General features: G+C 48.3%; 2 protein-coding genes across 3 annotated transcripts in view; both read right to left on the bottom strand.

The window, feature by feature from the left end:
• LOC138522045 (major histocompatibility complex class I-related gene protein-like) overlaps positions 1 to 15,976 on the bottom strand; it is a 1,849,186-nt gene that overhangs the window by 807,130 nt on the left and 1,026,080 nt on the right. The window lies entirely within an intron of this gene.
• The window catches only part of PSMB8 (proteasome 20S subunit beta 8), a 67,065-nt gene continuing 64,546 nt past the window's right edge, over positions 13,458 to 15,976 (bottom strand). The window contains exon 6 of the mRNA XM_069635268.1: positions 13,458 to 15,972. Within this exon, the coding sequence (XP_069491369.1) occupies positions 15,884 to 15,972 (89 nt within the window). The 3' untranslated portion in view covers positions 13,458 to 15,883. The remainder of the gene's footprint in view (positions 15,973 to 15,976) is intronic.

Genomic DNA, 15,976 nt, shown 5'->3' with positions numbered 1-15,976 from the left:
CAGATGCCAATACATAGAGAGAAGTGGCAGATGCCAATACATAGGGAGAAGTGGCAGATGCCAATACATAGAGACAAGTGGCAGATGCCAATACATAGAGAGAAGTGGCAGATGCCAATACATAGGGAGAAGAGGCAGATGCCAATACATAGGGAGAAGTGGCAGATGCCAATACATAGAGACAAGTGGCAGATGCCAATACATAGGGAGAAGAGGCAGATGCCAATACATAGGGAGAAGTGGCAGATGCCAATACATAGAGAGAAGTGGCAGATGCCAATACATAGAGACAAGTGGCAGATGCCAATACATAGGGAGAAGAGGCAGATGCCAATACATAGGGAGAAGTGGCAGATGCCAATACATAGAGACAAGTGGCAGATGCCAATACATAGGGAGAAGTGGCAGATGCCAATACATAGAGACAAGTGGCAGATGCCAATACATAGGGAGAAGAGGCAGATGCCAATACATAGGGAGAAGAGGCAGATGCCAATACATAGAGAGAAGTGGCAGATGCCAATACATAGGGAGAAGTGGCAGATGCCAATACATAGGGAGAAGAGGCAGATGCCAATACATAGGGAGAAGTGGCAGATGCCAATACATAGGGAGAAGTGGCAGATGCCAATACATAGAGACAAGTGGCAGATGCCAATACATAGGGAGAAGAGGCAGATGCCAATACATAGGGAGAAGTGGCAGATGCCAATACATAGGGAGAAGAGGCAGATGCCAATACATAGGGAGAAGTGGCAGATGCCAATACATAGGGAGAAGAGGCAGATGCCAATACATAGGGAGAAGTGGCAGATGCCAATACATAGGGAGAAGAGGCAGATGCCAATACATAGAGAGAAGTGGCAGATGCCAATACATAGAGACAAGTGGCAGATGCCAATACATAGGGAGAAGAGGCAGATGCCAATACATAGGGAGAAGAGGCAGATGCCAATACATAGGGAGAAGTGGCAGATGCCAATACATAGGGAGAAGAGGCAGATGCCAATACATAGGGAGAAGTGGCAGATGCCAATACATAGAGACAAGTGGCAGATGCCAATACATAGGGAGAAGAGGCAGATGCCAATACATAGGGAGATGTGGCAGATGCCAATACATAGAGAGAAGTGGCAGATGCCAATACATAGGGAGAAGAGGCAGATGCCAATACATGGAGAGAAGTGGATGATGCCAATACATAGAGACAAGTGGCAGATGCCAATACATAGAGAGAAGTGGCAGATGCGAAAACATAGAGAGAAGTGGCAGATGCCAATACACAGAGAGAAGTGGCAGATGCCAATACATAGGGAGAAGTGGCAGATGCCAATACATAGGGAGAAGTGGCAGATGCCAATACATAGAGAGAAGTGGCAGATGCGAAAACATAGAGAGAAGTGGCAGATGCCAATACATAGAGAGAAGTGGCAGATGCCAAAACAAAGAGAGAAGTGGCAGATGCCAATACATAGAGAGAAGTGGCAGATGCCAGTACATAGGTGCAAGAGGGGAGAGTTGATCATTTTCAGGAATCTAGGGAGCGGCCTCTGTGGTGGCTCCAAGGTTTGAGTGCTCGGAGTGTCAGGGTTACAGACCAGGGTCTCAGACCTTGTCTCTACGTTTGGGTGTCTTTAGGAAGTCTTTTGACCCGTCTACTTCAACTGGGATAACCCCCAATGTGCAACATCAACTGTAGGTTCATTGCCCATGCCTAGTGTAAGGAACTCATGGTGGCAACAGTAAAGAGAGACACAAGAGATCACAGTTCAAGGGTGTTTATTAAGTGGGTGAGAAAAACCCCTAATCTAAACCTAAATCTATGATGGGAGCAAGATATGACCATCAAATAATAATAAGACAGTCCTAGTGGCATCTTGTCAAATTAAAAGGGCCTATACTAAAAAAAAAACTATTGCCAACCCTTACCGCTCAGTTACAAAAAAGTCTAGGATAATGTTCACCAGAAAATAAAGAAGTGTTCACAAAATGATAAGTCAGGATGGTATAAGAGAGGTCGCCCTTCCCCATGTTTTGTAGCACAGGGCAAGGTGGGACTCTCGAGCACAGCACACTCCTGGGATTCTCCAGCACGAGCTTACAGTTCCTTTCCAAAATATCAGGGCCTTTTGTGGCCAAGTCTCTTTTACACAAAGTCTCTTGCCTCAGAGGACCTGATGTACTATGAACAACAAACAAAAAGTTCCTTTCAGTGTTTCTTCCCGTCAGTTGATTTCCCTTCACCCATGGATCCCCCTCTACCAGGCTCCGATCCTTTTGCAACGTTGGCCTCCCTCAGTCGGGTTCACTACGGCCTTTAACTCCCAATATTATCACCTGTAGTATTCAAGAGTTTCAATGTCTTTTTAAACAACGGTTCACTGTGGACATCCCTCAGCCGAATTCACATTTGTTGATACAATGTTTACGGGGTGGTACGTTTTGCTCTCATTCGTGGGCATCCCTCAGCCGGGTTCACATTTGCTGATACAATGTTTACAGGGTGTTATGCTTTGCTCTCATTCGTGGGTATCCCTCAGCCGGGTTGACACTTGTTGATACAATGTTTACAGGGTGGTAAGTTTTGCTCTCATTCATTTGGCATCCCTCAGCTGAGTTCACATTTGTTGATACAATGTTTACAGGGTGTTATGCTTTGCTCTCATTCGTGGGTATCCCTCAGCCGGGTTGACACTTGTTGATATAATGTTTACAGGATGGTACATTTTGCTCTCATTCGTTTGGCATTCCTCAGCCGGGTTGACACTTGTTGATACAATATTTACGGGGTGGTACGTTTTGCTCTCATTCGTTTGGCATTCCTCAGCCGGGTTGACACTTGTTGATACAATGTTTACGGGGTGGTAAGTTTTGCTCTCATTCGTCTGGCATCCCTCAGCCGGGTTCACATTTGTTGATACAATGTTTACAGGGTGTTATGCTTTGCTCTCATTCGTGGTTATCCCTCAGCCGGGTTGACACTTGTTGATACAATGTTTACAGGGTGGTAAGTTTTGCTCTGATTCATTTGGCATATCAAAGCCGGGGTTAACATTTGTTGATACAATGTTTACAGGGTGTTATGCTTTGCTCTCATTCGTGGGTATCCCTCAGCCGGGTTGACACTTGTTGATACAATGTTTACAGGGTGGTAAGTTTTGCTCTCATTCATTTGGCATCCCTCAGCCGGGTTCACATTTGTTGATACAATGTTTACATGGTGTTATGCTATGCTCTCATTTGTGGGTATCCCTCAGCCGGGTTGAAACTTGTTGATACAATGTTTACAGGGTGGTAAGTTTTGCTCTCATTCGTTTGGCATCCCTCAGCCGGGTTCACATTTGTTGATACAATGTTTACAGGGTGTTATGCTTTGCTCTCATTAGTGGGTATCCCTCAGCCGGGTTGACACTTGTTGGTACAATGTTTACAGGGTGGTAAGTTTTGCTCTCATTCATTTGGCATCCCTCAGCCGGGTTCACATTTGCCAGTTTAACACGGTTCACTTAGTGGTAACACCTTGCGGGATTCACTTCTCATAGCTTTTCCCAGCCCCTGGTCAGGCTTTCTCTTAAGCCCCCAGTCAGGCTTTCTCGTATTCACTGTTCACGCAGCGTTTCCCTAAGCCGGACACACACGCCTGTTTTACAATGTCAAAACTTAATGGGTTAAGGACATTTGATTGTACAAGGGATTTTGGCTCGACCCTTGTATGACCACCTTTACTCTTTATGTCGGCCTTTCCTACGTCCTCTTATTACTAGAACGTTCACAAGAAAAGGGGACCCGCCAGAGTCTTTAGAATGGGCGCCCACGTGGCGCCGATATGATATGACATTTATAACGCGCCTATACACAAGTGTTTCAAGGCGTGACAAGGCAAGGGAGGGGAACAGAGGGAGGACAAAGACAACCATTTTACTAGGCCAAGTGACATTGAGATTGCGCAAGTGCAGGGTAGAGGGGAGGGGAAAAGTGCCAGCGGAAGGGGAGGAAGGGCAAGTGCCAGACACTCGATAAAACAAGTAGTGCGGCCAGCAAGTGGCCGTGCCAGGGTTAAAAGTACAGACAACAGGTGTCAATAAGTGCAGGTAAGGGGACTGTAGGGTTTGCAGATACAGACCCAAGTGCAAGGGTTGCCAGGAGGCAGTGCAAGTGTGCAACTGGGCAGGCAAAGACCTGGGCCCGAATTCAGAGAGTAGCCAGGTGACCAGTGCAGTATCAGACAGGAAATCAGTAGGGGAGAGGAGGAGAGACCGCAGAAGCGAAGAGGAAGGTCTTGAGGTGCTTCCAGAACCGGAGATGGTTCTGCTCAAGTTTCAGAGAGGCTGTTCCAGAGGGGGGCACCAGCCAAAGAACGAGATCTGCCCCCAACTCGTTGCCTGGGGAAGCGACTGACCCTCAAGGAGTTGGAGGAGCAAAGAGCTCAGTTAGGAAGGTATTTACAAAGAGAGTTGGAGGTATTGCAGTCCCATGCCCCAGAGAGCCTTGTGGACAATGCATAGGGTCTTGAACTTGATCCTTGCAGCCACTGGGAGCCAATGGAGATATTTCAGGGCTGGAGAGATACAATCCCTGGGCTTGAGGCCAAGGACAAGTCTTGCAGTCCTGTTCTGGATGAGTTGTAGAGGACGGAGAGTAGAGGCAGGCAGATTTAAAAAGAGGCTGTTGCAGTAGTCCAGCCTGGAGAGAACCAGAGCTCTGGAGACTGTGAGCTTCTGGGGGAAGGGGAGGAAAGGAAGAATACCTCTGAGGAGGTGCAGTTGGTAGTTTGACTTCTTAGAGACGTTAGAAATGTGAGGAGATGAGAGTGTGGAGTCAAGATGACCCCGAGGTTCATAGCCGCACAGGTGGGAGCAAGTAGAGGGCCAAGTCCACAGTACTACTACTCACCTCCCCACACCGCCCCACCACTTTTCACACTGAGTGTTTGGAGGTTGTGTATGCAAACAGAGTGGTTATCGATGTTGTGTCTCACTCGTGCTATATTTAGCGCCACAAAGTTTTAGCAGAAACAGGGACGATGTCTCACTTCGTGACCTATATTAATGTAGTGGCTCTTATATGATTTTGGGATAGGTTTAACTGCCATTCGTACACAAGGGGCATTGAGCTGAGAGAAGGAGAAGTACACAAAGGCAGAGTAGCAGAGAGAAAGAGAAGTACACAAAGGCAGAGAACAGAGAGAAGGAGAAGTACACAAAGGCAGAGAAGCAGAGAGAAAGAGAAGTACACACAGGCAGAGAGAAAGAGAAGTACACAAAGGGCAATGAGCAGATAGAAAGAGAAGTACACAAAGGCAGACAGAACGAGAAGTACACAAATGGCAATGAGCAGAGAGAAAGAGAAGTACACAAAGGCAGAGAGCAGAGAGGAAGAGAAGTACACATAGACATAGAGCAGAGAGAAAGAGAAGTACACAGAGGCAGAGAGAAAGAGAAGTACACAAAGGGCAATGAGCAGAAAGAAAGAGAAGTACACAACGGCAGAGAGAAAGAGAAGTACACCAAGGGCAATGAGCAGAGAGAAAGAGAAGTACACAAAGGCAGACAGAACGAGAAGTACACAAATGGCAATGAGCAGAGAGAAAGAGAAGTACACAAAGGCAGAGAGCAGAGAGCAAGAGAAGTACACAAAGGCAGAGAAGCAGAGAGAAAGAGAAGTACACAAAGGGCAATGAGCAGAGAGAAAGAGAAGTACACAAAGGCAGAGAGAAAGAGAAGTACACAAAGGGCAATGAGCAGAGAGAAAGAGAAGTACACAAAGGCAGAGAAGCAGAGAGAAAGAGAAGCACACAAAGGGCAATGAGCAGAGAGAAAGAGAAGTACACAAAGGCAGAGAGAAAGAGAAGTACACAAGGGGCATTGAGCTGAGAGAAGGAGAAGTACACAAAGGCAGAGAAGCAGAGAGAAAGAGAAGTACACAAAGGCAGAGAAGCAGAGAGAAAGAAAAGTACACACAGGCAGAGAGAAAGAGTACACAAAGGGCAATGAGCAGTTAGAAAGAGAAGTACACAAAGGCAGAGAGCAGAGAGAAAGAGAAGTACACATAGACATAGAGCAGAGAGAAAGAGAAGTACACAGAGGCAGAGAGAAAGAGAAGTACACAAAGGGCAATGAGCAGAAAGAAAGAGAAGTACACAACGGCAGAGAGAAAGAGAAGTACACAAAGGGCAATGAGCAGAGAGAAAGAGAAGTACACAAAGGCAGAGAGAAAGAGAAGTACACAAAGGGCAATGAGCAGAGAGAAAGAGAAGTACACAAAGGCAGAGAGAACGAGAAGTACACAAATGGCAATGAGCAGAGAGAAAGAGAAGTACAGAAAGGCAGAGAGCACAGAGAAAGAGAAGTATACAAAGGCAGAGAAGCAGAGAGAAAGAGAAGTACACAAAGGGCAATGAGCAGAGAGAAAGAGAAGTACACAAAGGCAGAGAGAAGTACACAAAGGGCAATGAGCAGAGAGAAAGAGAAGTACACAAAGGCAGAGAAGCAGAGAGAAAGAGAAGTACACAAAGGGCAATGAGCAGAGAGAAAGAGAAGTACACAAAGGCAGAGAGAAAGAGAAGTACACAGGCAGAGAGCAGAGAGAAAGAGAAGTACACAAAGGGCAATGAGCAGAGAGAAAGAGAAGTACACAGAGGCAGAGAGCAGAGAGAAAGAGAAGTACACAGAGGCAGAGAGCAGAGAGAAAGAGAAGTACACAGGCAGAGAGCAGAGAGAAAGAGAAGTACACAAAGGGCAATGAGCAGAGAGAAAGAGAAGTACACAGAGGCAGAGAGCAGAGAGAAAGAGAAGTACGCAGAGAAAGAGAACACAGAAGCTGTGAATTCTGGGTAATGAGATGAGATCAATGGGGGAGACCTTGAGAAGCTGTGAGAGACATTTTATGCTTTAATCACCCAGCTCCTATTCCCATCCGTTTTGTTGTGTTAAGCCACTGGGAGATACCTGGCCCCGGACTTAACAAGAACTGAAGAACCTTTACTTTGAACACTTTTGAACCTCCCAGAGAGACCCCATGAGAACTGACCCCATTATGGTGAATCCGTGTGTTGACACAGTGCAAGTTATTTTGGGCAAGGTTTTGGCGCTGACGGAGTTGATTTGGTTGCTTCCTGTAAGTTGCCTCTAATTAAAAGTGTGAAGACATTGTGTTTGCGTCTGGCTTGTGTTTGATCGCACTCAGCTTCGTGACACAGTGTTTAAGCCAACACTGTCCTCCCTCAGCATCTGGTGGCTGTGTTAGAGTCTTGGGGTGACCCACTGATGACCTCACTGCAGGTGTGTGGTCACCTTAACCATAGGTGTAACCCTCTAACTTGGCGTCACTTTGCCATAGCATACTGCTCTGAGCTCTAGAAGGTCAATCTGTCATGTGTTCAGGTATATTTATATATTTATCAACTCCCTGGACTGAATGTGCTGTAATGTGCTCGCCAGCCCACCTGAGGTGCACCGCTGCTATCAACTGCAGAGAAGCGGAAGAGAAAAGACAACCTTTCATTAAATGCCGTCCACTTCAACAAGTTGAGAACCTACGCACTTACAGCCACTAGATCTTCCCAGACCCCTGGGGCTTGTGGCCATTGTGTATTGAGCATTCCCTGTACTAGCCCCATGCAGAATCTTACGCCAGGCACTAGATACACACAACTGTACGTTTCCCCCATCCCTTTAGCGTATTTTTGCTGCTGGGAATTGCCTGAGACATCTGGTAAAGGGGAACTGTCCCCTGAAAGGGTTAATCCCTCTCTGTGGGTTGGAAGGCAATAGTCTGTGTTCTGCAGCGAGCCCCGAAGACTCTTCCTTTGCCTGGGAATTCAATCCGGCAGATTCTGATTCACAATGACCCCCAAACTGGGCCAGACTAGCAATGTGTGTTTCATGCCATGCCCAAGTGCGATATAAAATCTTCAGGTTGCAAGACATTCATAAATACACCAATACAAATACGACATTGCAGCAAATTATAAAATCCAATTTATTATTTAAAAAGGAGAACACTGACAACACGATAAAACACTAAAGTACATCTAAGAAATGATGGCCGAGTTGGTTAGCTGCCATCATGCAAGGGCTTGGTTGATGTACTTCCCTTGAGCCAAGCACAGACATAACCCGGGCATCTGTCCATTTGTTATGCCAACATACATCACCCGTGCTCATTCTTTTGGCCCCTCCTTCTTCCCAACCTGTAAGGTGCAGAATGAGACATGTCTTCTTTTGGCATAAAAAGGCCACAGATTTATTTCCACACATAATAAACACAGCAAACAATAGTGAAAATCATTCCGAAGGTGCAGTGACTGTTCCGTGTCCAAAACCTGCTTCCCCCTTTTTCCAGCAAATCCATAATAGGCACAACTCCCCCAACCCTTCGTGTCTGAGCCCCGCCTGCCCCTGCAGGTGTTCCTGGGCTGAGAGAGCGCCGTTTGTTGTGGGGAAGCTGAGCCCTCATTGCTATCACCAGATGCCCCGCCGCTTAGGCTCCCAAGAAGCCTTGGTCCAAAAGAGCAAAGACCCTTCCGGCTTTGCAATGGCTCATTCAGAGTCTGTCTCTTGCACTGGTCGCCAAAACACTGCCTTGCCGTCCTCTTCTGCTGCGGCGGGCGTCCTTCTGCTGAAAGCTGACATTTCTTTGCAGCAGGACGCCCGCCGCTTATATGGGGCTTGGCTCACCCCTTCCTTTTGTTGCCCTTCGCGGGCTTTCCCAGCGCTTTGGCGCGCTTTTGGATTCATCCCTCCCCCTAACACAGGGAGGAGGAGGACCCTGCCCCGGTTATCGGGGTGCCTCCTCCATTTTGGCTGCTTCTTTTCCGTCGACACCTTCATTTCTTGCCACGTAAAAGTTCAGGGTAGATTTACAAAAAAGACAATGCCTGGGTGGTTGTGAGAATACCGTGTACAATAAAAAGAGGTTTAAGATATCTAATCCACAGGATTTTCAAAACATCACATAATAAAATAACCTAGGTTAGTGTTTAATGTTTGTTTAATATAGCTATCACCCCACCTCCTGAGGGCATACAGGACTCGTAACAGCCAACCTTTCGCTCTTGCCTAGGAGGTGAGAGCTCAGAGCCGTTACTGGCCTTGCATGCCCCTGGGCACCGGGGTGATTGCTATTCGCACCTTGGGTCTCGAGCAAGGGTGCAAATAGTTTAAATGTTTTGTTTTTGCTTGTGGCCGCGTGATGAGCTCTGTACATATTGAGAGTGACCAATATCTCATCAAGAAAACAAGATGGCCGCTGCCACAGAGAACAGAAAAGTAACCAAGTCCCTTTGCTATTTCTATGGCCGCCGCAGATAGTGAGGGGTCATGGCAGTTGGTGCCTGAAGCCCTTGGCTACCAGCTAGGTTGGTGAGCTTGGAAGGAGAGGGGTGAGGGATGACGTGGGGGAGGGGCTGTGGGCACAGGTACGGAGGGAAGAAATGGCTGCTACCAGGGAAGAGGCGCAGGTAGTTGGTTGAACACGAGTGGACACTGGCAGTTTATGCCCATGTTTCCAGCCACCTGACTGGCTGATGCCCTTGCTAGGGTGCGAATGTCTGATAGACTATTCTCTGACATGTTCCCCTTTAGCAGTCAATACTGCATGTCTACATACATGTATAGCCCCACAGATAAACTACTTGTCAGCCCTCTCGCTTTACCCCAAACAGTAGAACCTCAAACTGGTCATGTTTGGCTTCCAGCTCCACTTGTTGTTGGTTCGTGGATTTATTTTGTTGTCATTTCAATAGCAATATATGAAATATCAATGTATCCACCCGGGAGATCAATCGTGGTCATGTGTTTTCTGGATTGTATCATAGAAATGGCCTCCTAGAGTTTTGTCCTCTTGAATTCCTGACCCATTAGTTCAGTGGCCTTACATCCAGAGTGGACCTTGCTGTGTTGTCTTCTTGGAAATAAAAAAGTACATGGAATAAATACCTCCTCCCCTTTTGGCTTCCAGTTCGACTCTGAGGGGCCCTTTTTCATAGCGCATTCACCTCTCCTAACAGAAGGGGTACGTGCTTTGACTTTATTTGGGGAGGAAGGATAGCTCAGGGGCAATGTGGTGCAACACAGGTTCGAATCCCGCTCCCGCGCTTAGAAACCACTCGCTGGTATTAAGCGCGTTATAAACGAACAATAAAATAATATATCTGAAAACATATTCTCTTGCTTCTTGAGTTTATGTCCTTCAGTGTTTGATAGAGGGTGACCTTTTGCAAACAGTGCCCGCCACTCCCATCTCCATGGTAATTTCTCCCCATTGTTGTGGAAAGAGTGCCAGTCTCGACTTGCCACCCTTGGCCCCCTCCACTCACAGACCGGGGCGTGGTGGTAAGGGAGACAGTGTATGCAGAACTGTTAATGGGAGCAGCTTCTCTACCTGAGCCACCACCCATCTTGACAATCTTAATAAAACTCCTCAGAAAGGACTCTGCGGCTGTTACCACCATGTTGTGCAGGGTTTGAGAACTGGGACATTCATGAAAAGATATGGGAACTTGATTAAGGCCGCCATCTTCAAGAAGGAACTTCTACCTGTTGTCCCGGTAGAGCGGACTCATCCGTCTACAGTTCATACCTTGAGGACCATTGGCTTGGGTATCAGTAACACCCTTCCTCAACCCACTGTGTCCCTCCCCCTCCACACGTGGATTCATGAATGGGGCCTGAAGCAGGCTGCACATCTGCTGCACAGCTGCACTCATGCCAAACCCTGTCTGGAGTTGGCCTTCCTGGGCTTTCAGACCCCTCACACTGATGCCCCATATGATGGCAGTACTGGGAACTTTGCCTCCCCCCAAATGAGGAGAGATATTTCCTGATGGGGGATACTGTAGCTTTGTCCTGGAAATGGTGACTGCAAGGTACACAGTGGGGCTTCTGAGAGGTGTCTGGGGGCATTCTGGAGGATCCTCCGTTCACAACTTCATGGAGTCACATCAGGAAGCTGCTGGCTTCACCTGGTTCCCCAGAGATCTGGGGTCCCACTTGCTGCTTTTCCCATAGGTGACTCCATCCGAGTGCGCCTCTATCCGTCTGCCACCGCACATCGCTTGATCTCAGGCTATAGCAAGATCAAGGCCATGATAGGTTGGACTTGCTGATCTCAGGCTATCCCAAGATCAAGGCCATAATATGTTGGACTTGCTGATCTCAGGCTATCGCAAGATCAAGGCCATGATATGTTGCCATTGCTGAGCTCAGGTTATCCCAAGATCAAGGCCATGATATGTTGGACTTGCTGATCTCAGGCTATCCCAAGATCAAGGCCATGATAGGTAGGAATTACTGAATGGACTCAGCTGCATCTACCAATGTATGAGTCCCAGTAGGCCACCAACATGGAGATCATGGCAATCAGTAATACTGCACCGATTTGGGCACGACAAACTCCTCTTGACAAGACCCTACAGCGAAATACCCAATGGAAATACTTAATAAGTGATTAGGCCAGGTTCCTGCACCCAGCATCATTAATAGGTGTTAAGCCTGAGATCCTGCTGTCACACCCAGCTGTGGTACAGTGTTTATGACAGGTTCCTGCATACAGCACCGTTAATAAGTGTTTAAGTCTGAGATCCTGCTGTCACACCCAGCTGTGGTACAGTGTTTAGGACAGGTTCCTGCACCCAGCATCGTTAATAAGTGTTTGAGCCTGGGATCCTGCTGTCACACCCAGCTGTGGTACAGTGTTTAGGACAGGTTCCTGCACCCAGCATCGTTAATAAGTGTTTGAGCCTGGGATCATGCTGTCACACCCAGCTGTGGTACTTAATGAGTGTTTAGGCCTGGGTTCCTGCACCCAGCACTGTTAATAAGTGTTTGAGCCTGGGATCCTGCTGTCCCACCCAGCTGTGGTACAGTGTTTAGGACAGGTTCCTGCACCCAGCAATGTTAATAAGTGTTTGAGCCTGGGATCCTGCTGTCACACCCAGCTGTGGTACTTAATGAGTGTTTAGGCCTGGGTTCCTGCACCCAGCACCGTTGTGTTTAGGCCTTGGATCCTGCTGTCACACCCAGCTGTGGTACTTGATAAGTGTTTAAGCTTGGGATCCTGCTGTCACACCCAGCTGTGGTACTTGATAAGTGTTTAAGCTTGGGATCCTGCTGTCACACCCAGCTGTGGTACTTAATAAGTGTTTAAGCCTGGGATCCTGCTGTCACACCCAGCTGTTGTACTTAATAAGTGTTTAAGCCTGGGATCCTGCTGTCACACCCAGCTGTGGTGCTTAGAATGTGTTTATGACAGGTTCCTGCACCCAGCACCGTTACTAAGTGTTTAAGCCTGGGATCCTGCTGTCACACCCAGCTGTGGTACTTAATAAGTGTTTATGCCCAGGATCCTGCTGTCACACCCAGCTGTGGTACAGTGTTTAGGACAGGTTCCTGCACCCAGCATCGTTAATAAGTGTTTGAGCCTGGGATCCTGCTGTCACACCCAGCTGTGGTACTTAATACGTGTTTAGGCCCGGGCTCCTGCTGTCACACCCAGCTGTGGTACAGTGTTTAGGCCAGGGTCCTGCACCCAGCACCGTTAATAAGTGTTTAGGCCCGGGAGCCTGCTGTCACACCCAGCTGTGGTACTTAGTAAGTGTTTAGGACAGGTTCCTGCACCCAGCACCGTTAATAAGCGTTTAAACCCGGGATCCTGCTGCCACACCCAGCTGTGGTACTTGATAAGTGTTTAGGACAGGTTCCTGCACCCAGCACCTTTAATAAGTGTTTATGCCTGGGATCCTGCTATCACACCCAGCTGTGGTACTTAGTGTTTAGGCCTGGGGTCCTGCACCCAGCACCATTAATAAGTGTTTAAGCCTGGGCTCCTGCTGTCACACCCAGCTGTGACACTTAATAAGTGTTTAAGTCTGAGATCCTGCTGTCACACCCAGCTGTGGTACTTAGTGTTTAGGACAGGTTCCTGCACCCAGCACCGTTAATAAGTGTTTAGGCCTGGGATCCCGCTGTCACACCCAGCAGGGGCACTTAATAATTGTTTAGGCCAGGAATCCTACCGCTTTCTGCAAGTGTGGGAATCTCACATCTCTCTAGGTGAATAGGTGGCGAGGTGGCAGTGTTGATAATGGTAAGCTCGACCCCTGAGAGACCTTTTATGAGGGACTGCCTCAGGAACATGGGGATATGCCTTGAATGCAGTGTGTGCCTTCTTGGGGAGAGGTGGAAAAAGCTTCCCCCTGATGTCCAGCTGGGGTATCCCCCCTACCGGCACCAAGATCTAAATTCTAAACACAAGCCATGGTACACAACATTTAAGACCCCTAAAGAAAATGTTCAACCTGCCCTTTACATCGACACGCATGTTGCCAGTCTGCACTTCCAGGGGCCTTTTCCTGAAGACTTGTGATCCACTGTCTGAACCCGATGGCACATGAAAGGGTTAAACGCAGTCTCAAATCCCGATTAATTTTTATGAAAGCACAGGAATCACAGGTGATATATGTTTAATTGTTTTATTTGTACTGTTCAATTCAGCATGGACCAGGCCTGAAAGAGTGTTTCTAACATAGCATGGGGAGAACAGCCACAGCAGAGGCCCAACCATACATTAGGGTTCAGATTAGAGGACAATCAGACTAGAGGCCCATCCATTCAAGAGGACTTCAGGTTGGAGCACAAGCAGACCAGAGGCCCATCCGTACATGAAGGATTCAGGTGAGAGGACAATAAGACCAGAGGCCCATCCATTCAAGAGGGCTTCAGATTGGAGTACAAGCAGATCCGAGGCCCATCCGTACATGAAGGATTCAGGTGAGAGGACAAGCAGACAGAGGCCCATCCATTCAAGAGGGCTTCAGGTGAGAGGACAATCAGACCAGAGGCCCATGCGTACATGAAGGATTCAGGTGAGAGGACAATAAGACCAGCGGCCCATCCATTCAAGAGGGCTTCAGGTGAGAGGACAATCAGACCAGAGGCCCATGAGTACATGAAGGATTCAGGTGAGAGGACAATCAGACCAGAGGCCCATGCGTACATGAAGGATTCAGATTAGAGGACAATCAGACCAGAGGCCCATCCATTCAAGGGGGCTTCAGGATGGAGTACAAGCAGACCAGAGGCCCATCCGTACATGAAGGATTCAGGTGAGAGGACAATCAGAGTAGAGGCCCATCCATTCAAGAGGGCTTCAGGTTGGAGTACAAGCAGACCAGAGGCCCATCCGTACATGAAGGATTCAGGTGAGAGGACAACCAGACCAGAGGCCCATCCATTCAAGAGGGCTTCAGGTTGGAGTACAAGCAGACCAGAGGCCCATCCGTACATGGAGGATTCAGGTAAGAAGACAGAGTAGAGGCCCATCCTTACAGAGGACAATCAGGAGCACAATAGGACCTCATCTCTCCATTCCAGGCATGAGAGAGGAACCTGCAGAGGAAATGTGGAGGAAGCCGATGCTCGGAGCATAGGAAGTCCAGGGAAATCCCATCTGAATCCAGGAGGGGTCATGGCTGCTTAGAAGATCAATGATGAAGGGGCGGGGTTCAGGTGCAGAGCGAGACATTAAGTTGAAAGCATCTCATGTACTGGGACAGGGTTGGGGGGAATTCAGCAGTACTGGAAAAGGTGAGTGAAGAAGGATCCAACACAGACCTGGGGAGTGATGTGGGCCAGAGGAGGAATGCTGGCTGCTAGGTGGCAGGAAGCAAGGAGGCAAAGCACTCACAGGCAGGTTGAAGCGAGAACCTCCATGCCATAGTAGCGGGTGGGTGAGAGACAAATAAGGAGGTAGATGCAATAACCTACACGCCATGGTAGTGCAAGGGCAATACATAGATGGATACAAGAATCCCTGAGACGTAGTTATGCATGAGAAAGTATAGATATGGGGGGTGGAGGCAAGAATCTCCATACCAGGGGAGCATATCAATCAGGCATAGATGGAGAGGTGCAGGCAAGAAGGTCCATGACCTGGGAGCATGTATACCAGGCATTGATGGAGAGGTGCAGGCAAGAAGCTCCATGCCAGGGGAGCATGTCGATCAGGCATAGATGGAGACAAGAAACTCCATGCCAGGGGAGCATGTCCATCAGGCATAGATGGAAACAAGAAGCTCCAGGACAGGGGAGCATGTCGATCAGGCACAGATGGAGGCAAGAAATTCCATTACAGGGGAGCATGTCGACCAGGCATGGATGGAGAGGTGCAGGCAAGAAGCTCCATGCCAGGGAAGTATGTCTATCAGGCATAGATGGAGAGGTGCAGGCAAGAAGCTCCATGCCAGGGGAGCATGTCGACCAGGCATAGAGGGAGAGGTGCAGGCAAGAAGCTCCATGCCAGGGGAGCATGTCAACCAGGCATGGATGGAGATGTGCAGGCAAGAAGCTCCATGCCAGGGGAGCATGTCTATCAGGGATAGATGGAGAGGTGCAGGCAAGAAGCTCCATGGCAGGGGAGCATGTCTATCAGGCATAGATGGAGAGGTGCAGGCAAGAAGCTCCATGCTAGGGGAGCATGTCTATCAGGGATAGATGGAGAGGTGCAGGCAAGAAGCTCCATGCCAGGGGAGCATGTCGACCAGGCATAGAGGGAGAGGTGCAGGCAAGAAGCTCCATGCCATTATGAAGCCTGTGCAAAGCATAGAAAAGGAGTGTATGTGTGTCACTCTTCGGAAGCATTGCACACTATGTGTAGAATGGCGTCCAGAGTACTGGAGGAAAAAGGACTGCATAGGATGCAGGAACTCCTACGCCACGATCCTGTGACGAGTAGAGCAGGCAATTGCCTTCAATGTTTCTTAGCTTGGTACTGGTACATCCCTTCAATGTTTCTCAGCTTGGTACTGGTAAATCCCTTCAATGTTTCTCATCTTGGTACTGGTCCATCCCTTCAATGTTTCTCAGCTTGGTACTGGTACATTCCTTCAATGTTTCTCAGCTTGGTACTGGTACAGAAGGTCACTGACGTCTTCCTTGCAGACCTTGACCCATCCGTCTTCCCGCATGTGGTACACTTT

Source organism: Ambystoma mexicanum, chromosome 13 (assembly GCF_040938575.1).
Source record: "Ambystoma mexicanum isolate Mex_15411 chromosome 13, UKY_AmexF1_1, whole genome shotgun sequence".
Classification (NCBI taxonomy): Eukaryota; Metazoa; Chordata; class Amphibia; order Caudata; family Ambystomatidae; genus Ambystoma; species Ambystoma mexicanum.
This window is presented reverse-complemented; position numbering and strand designations above follow the sequence as displayed.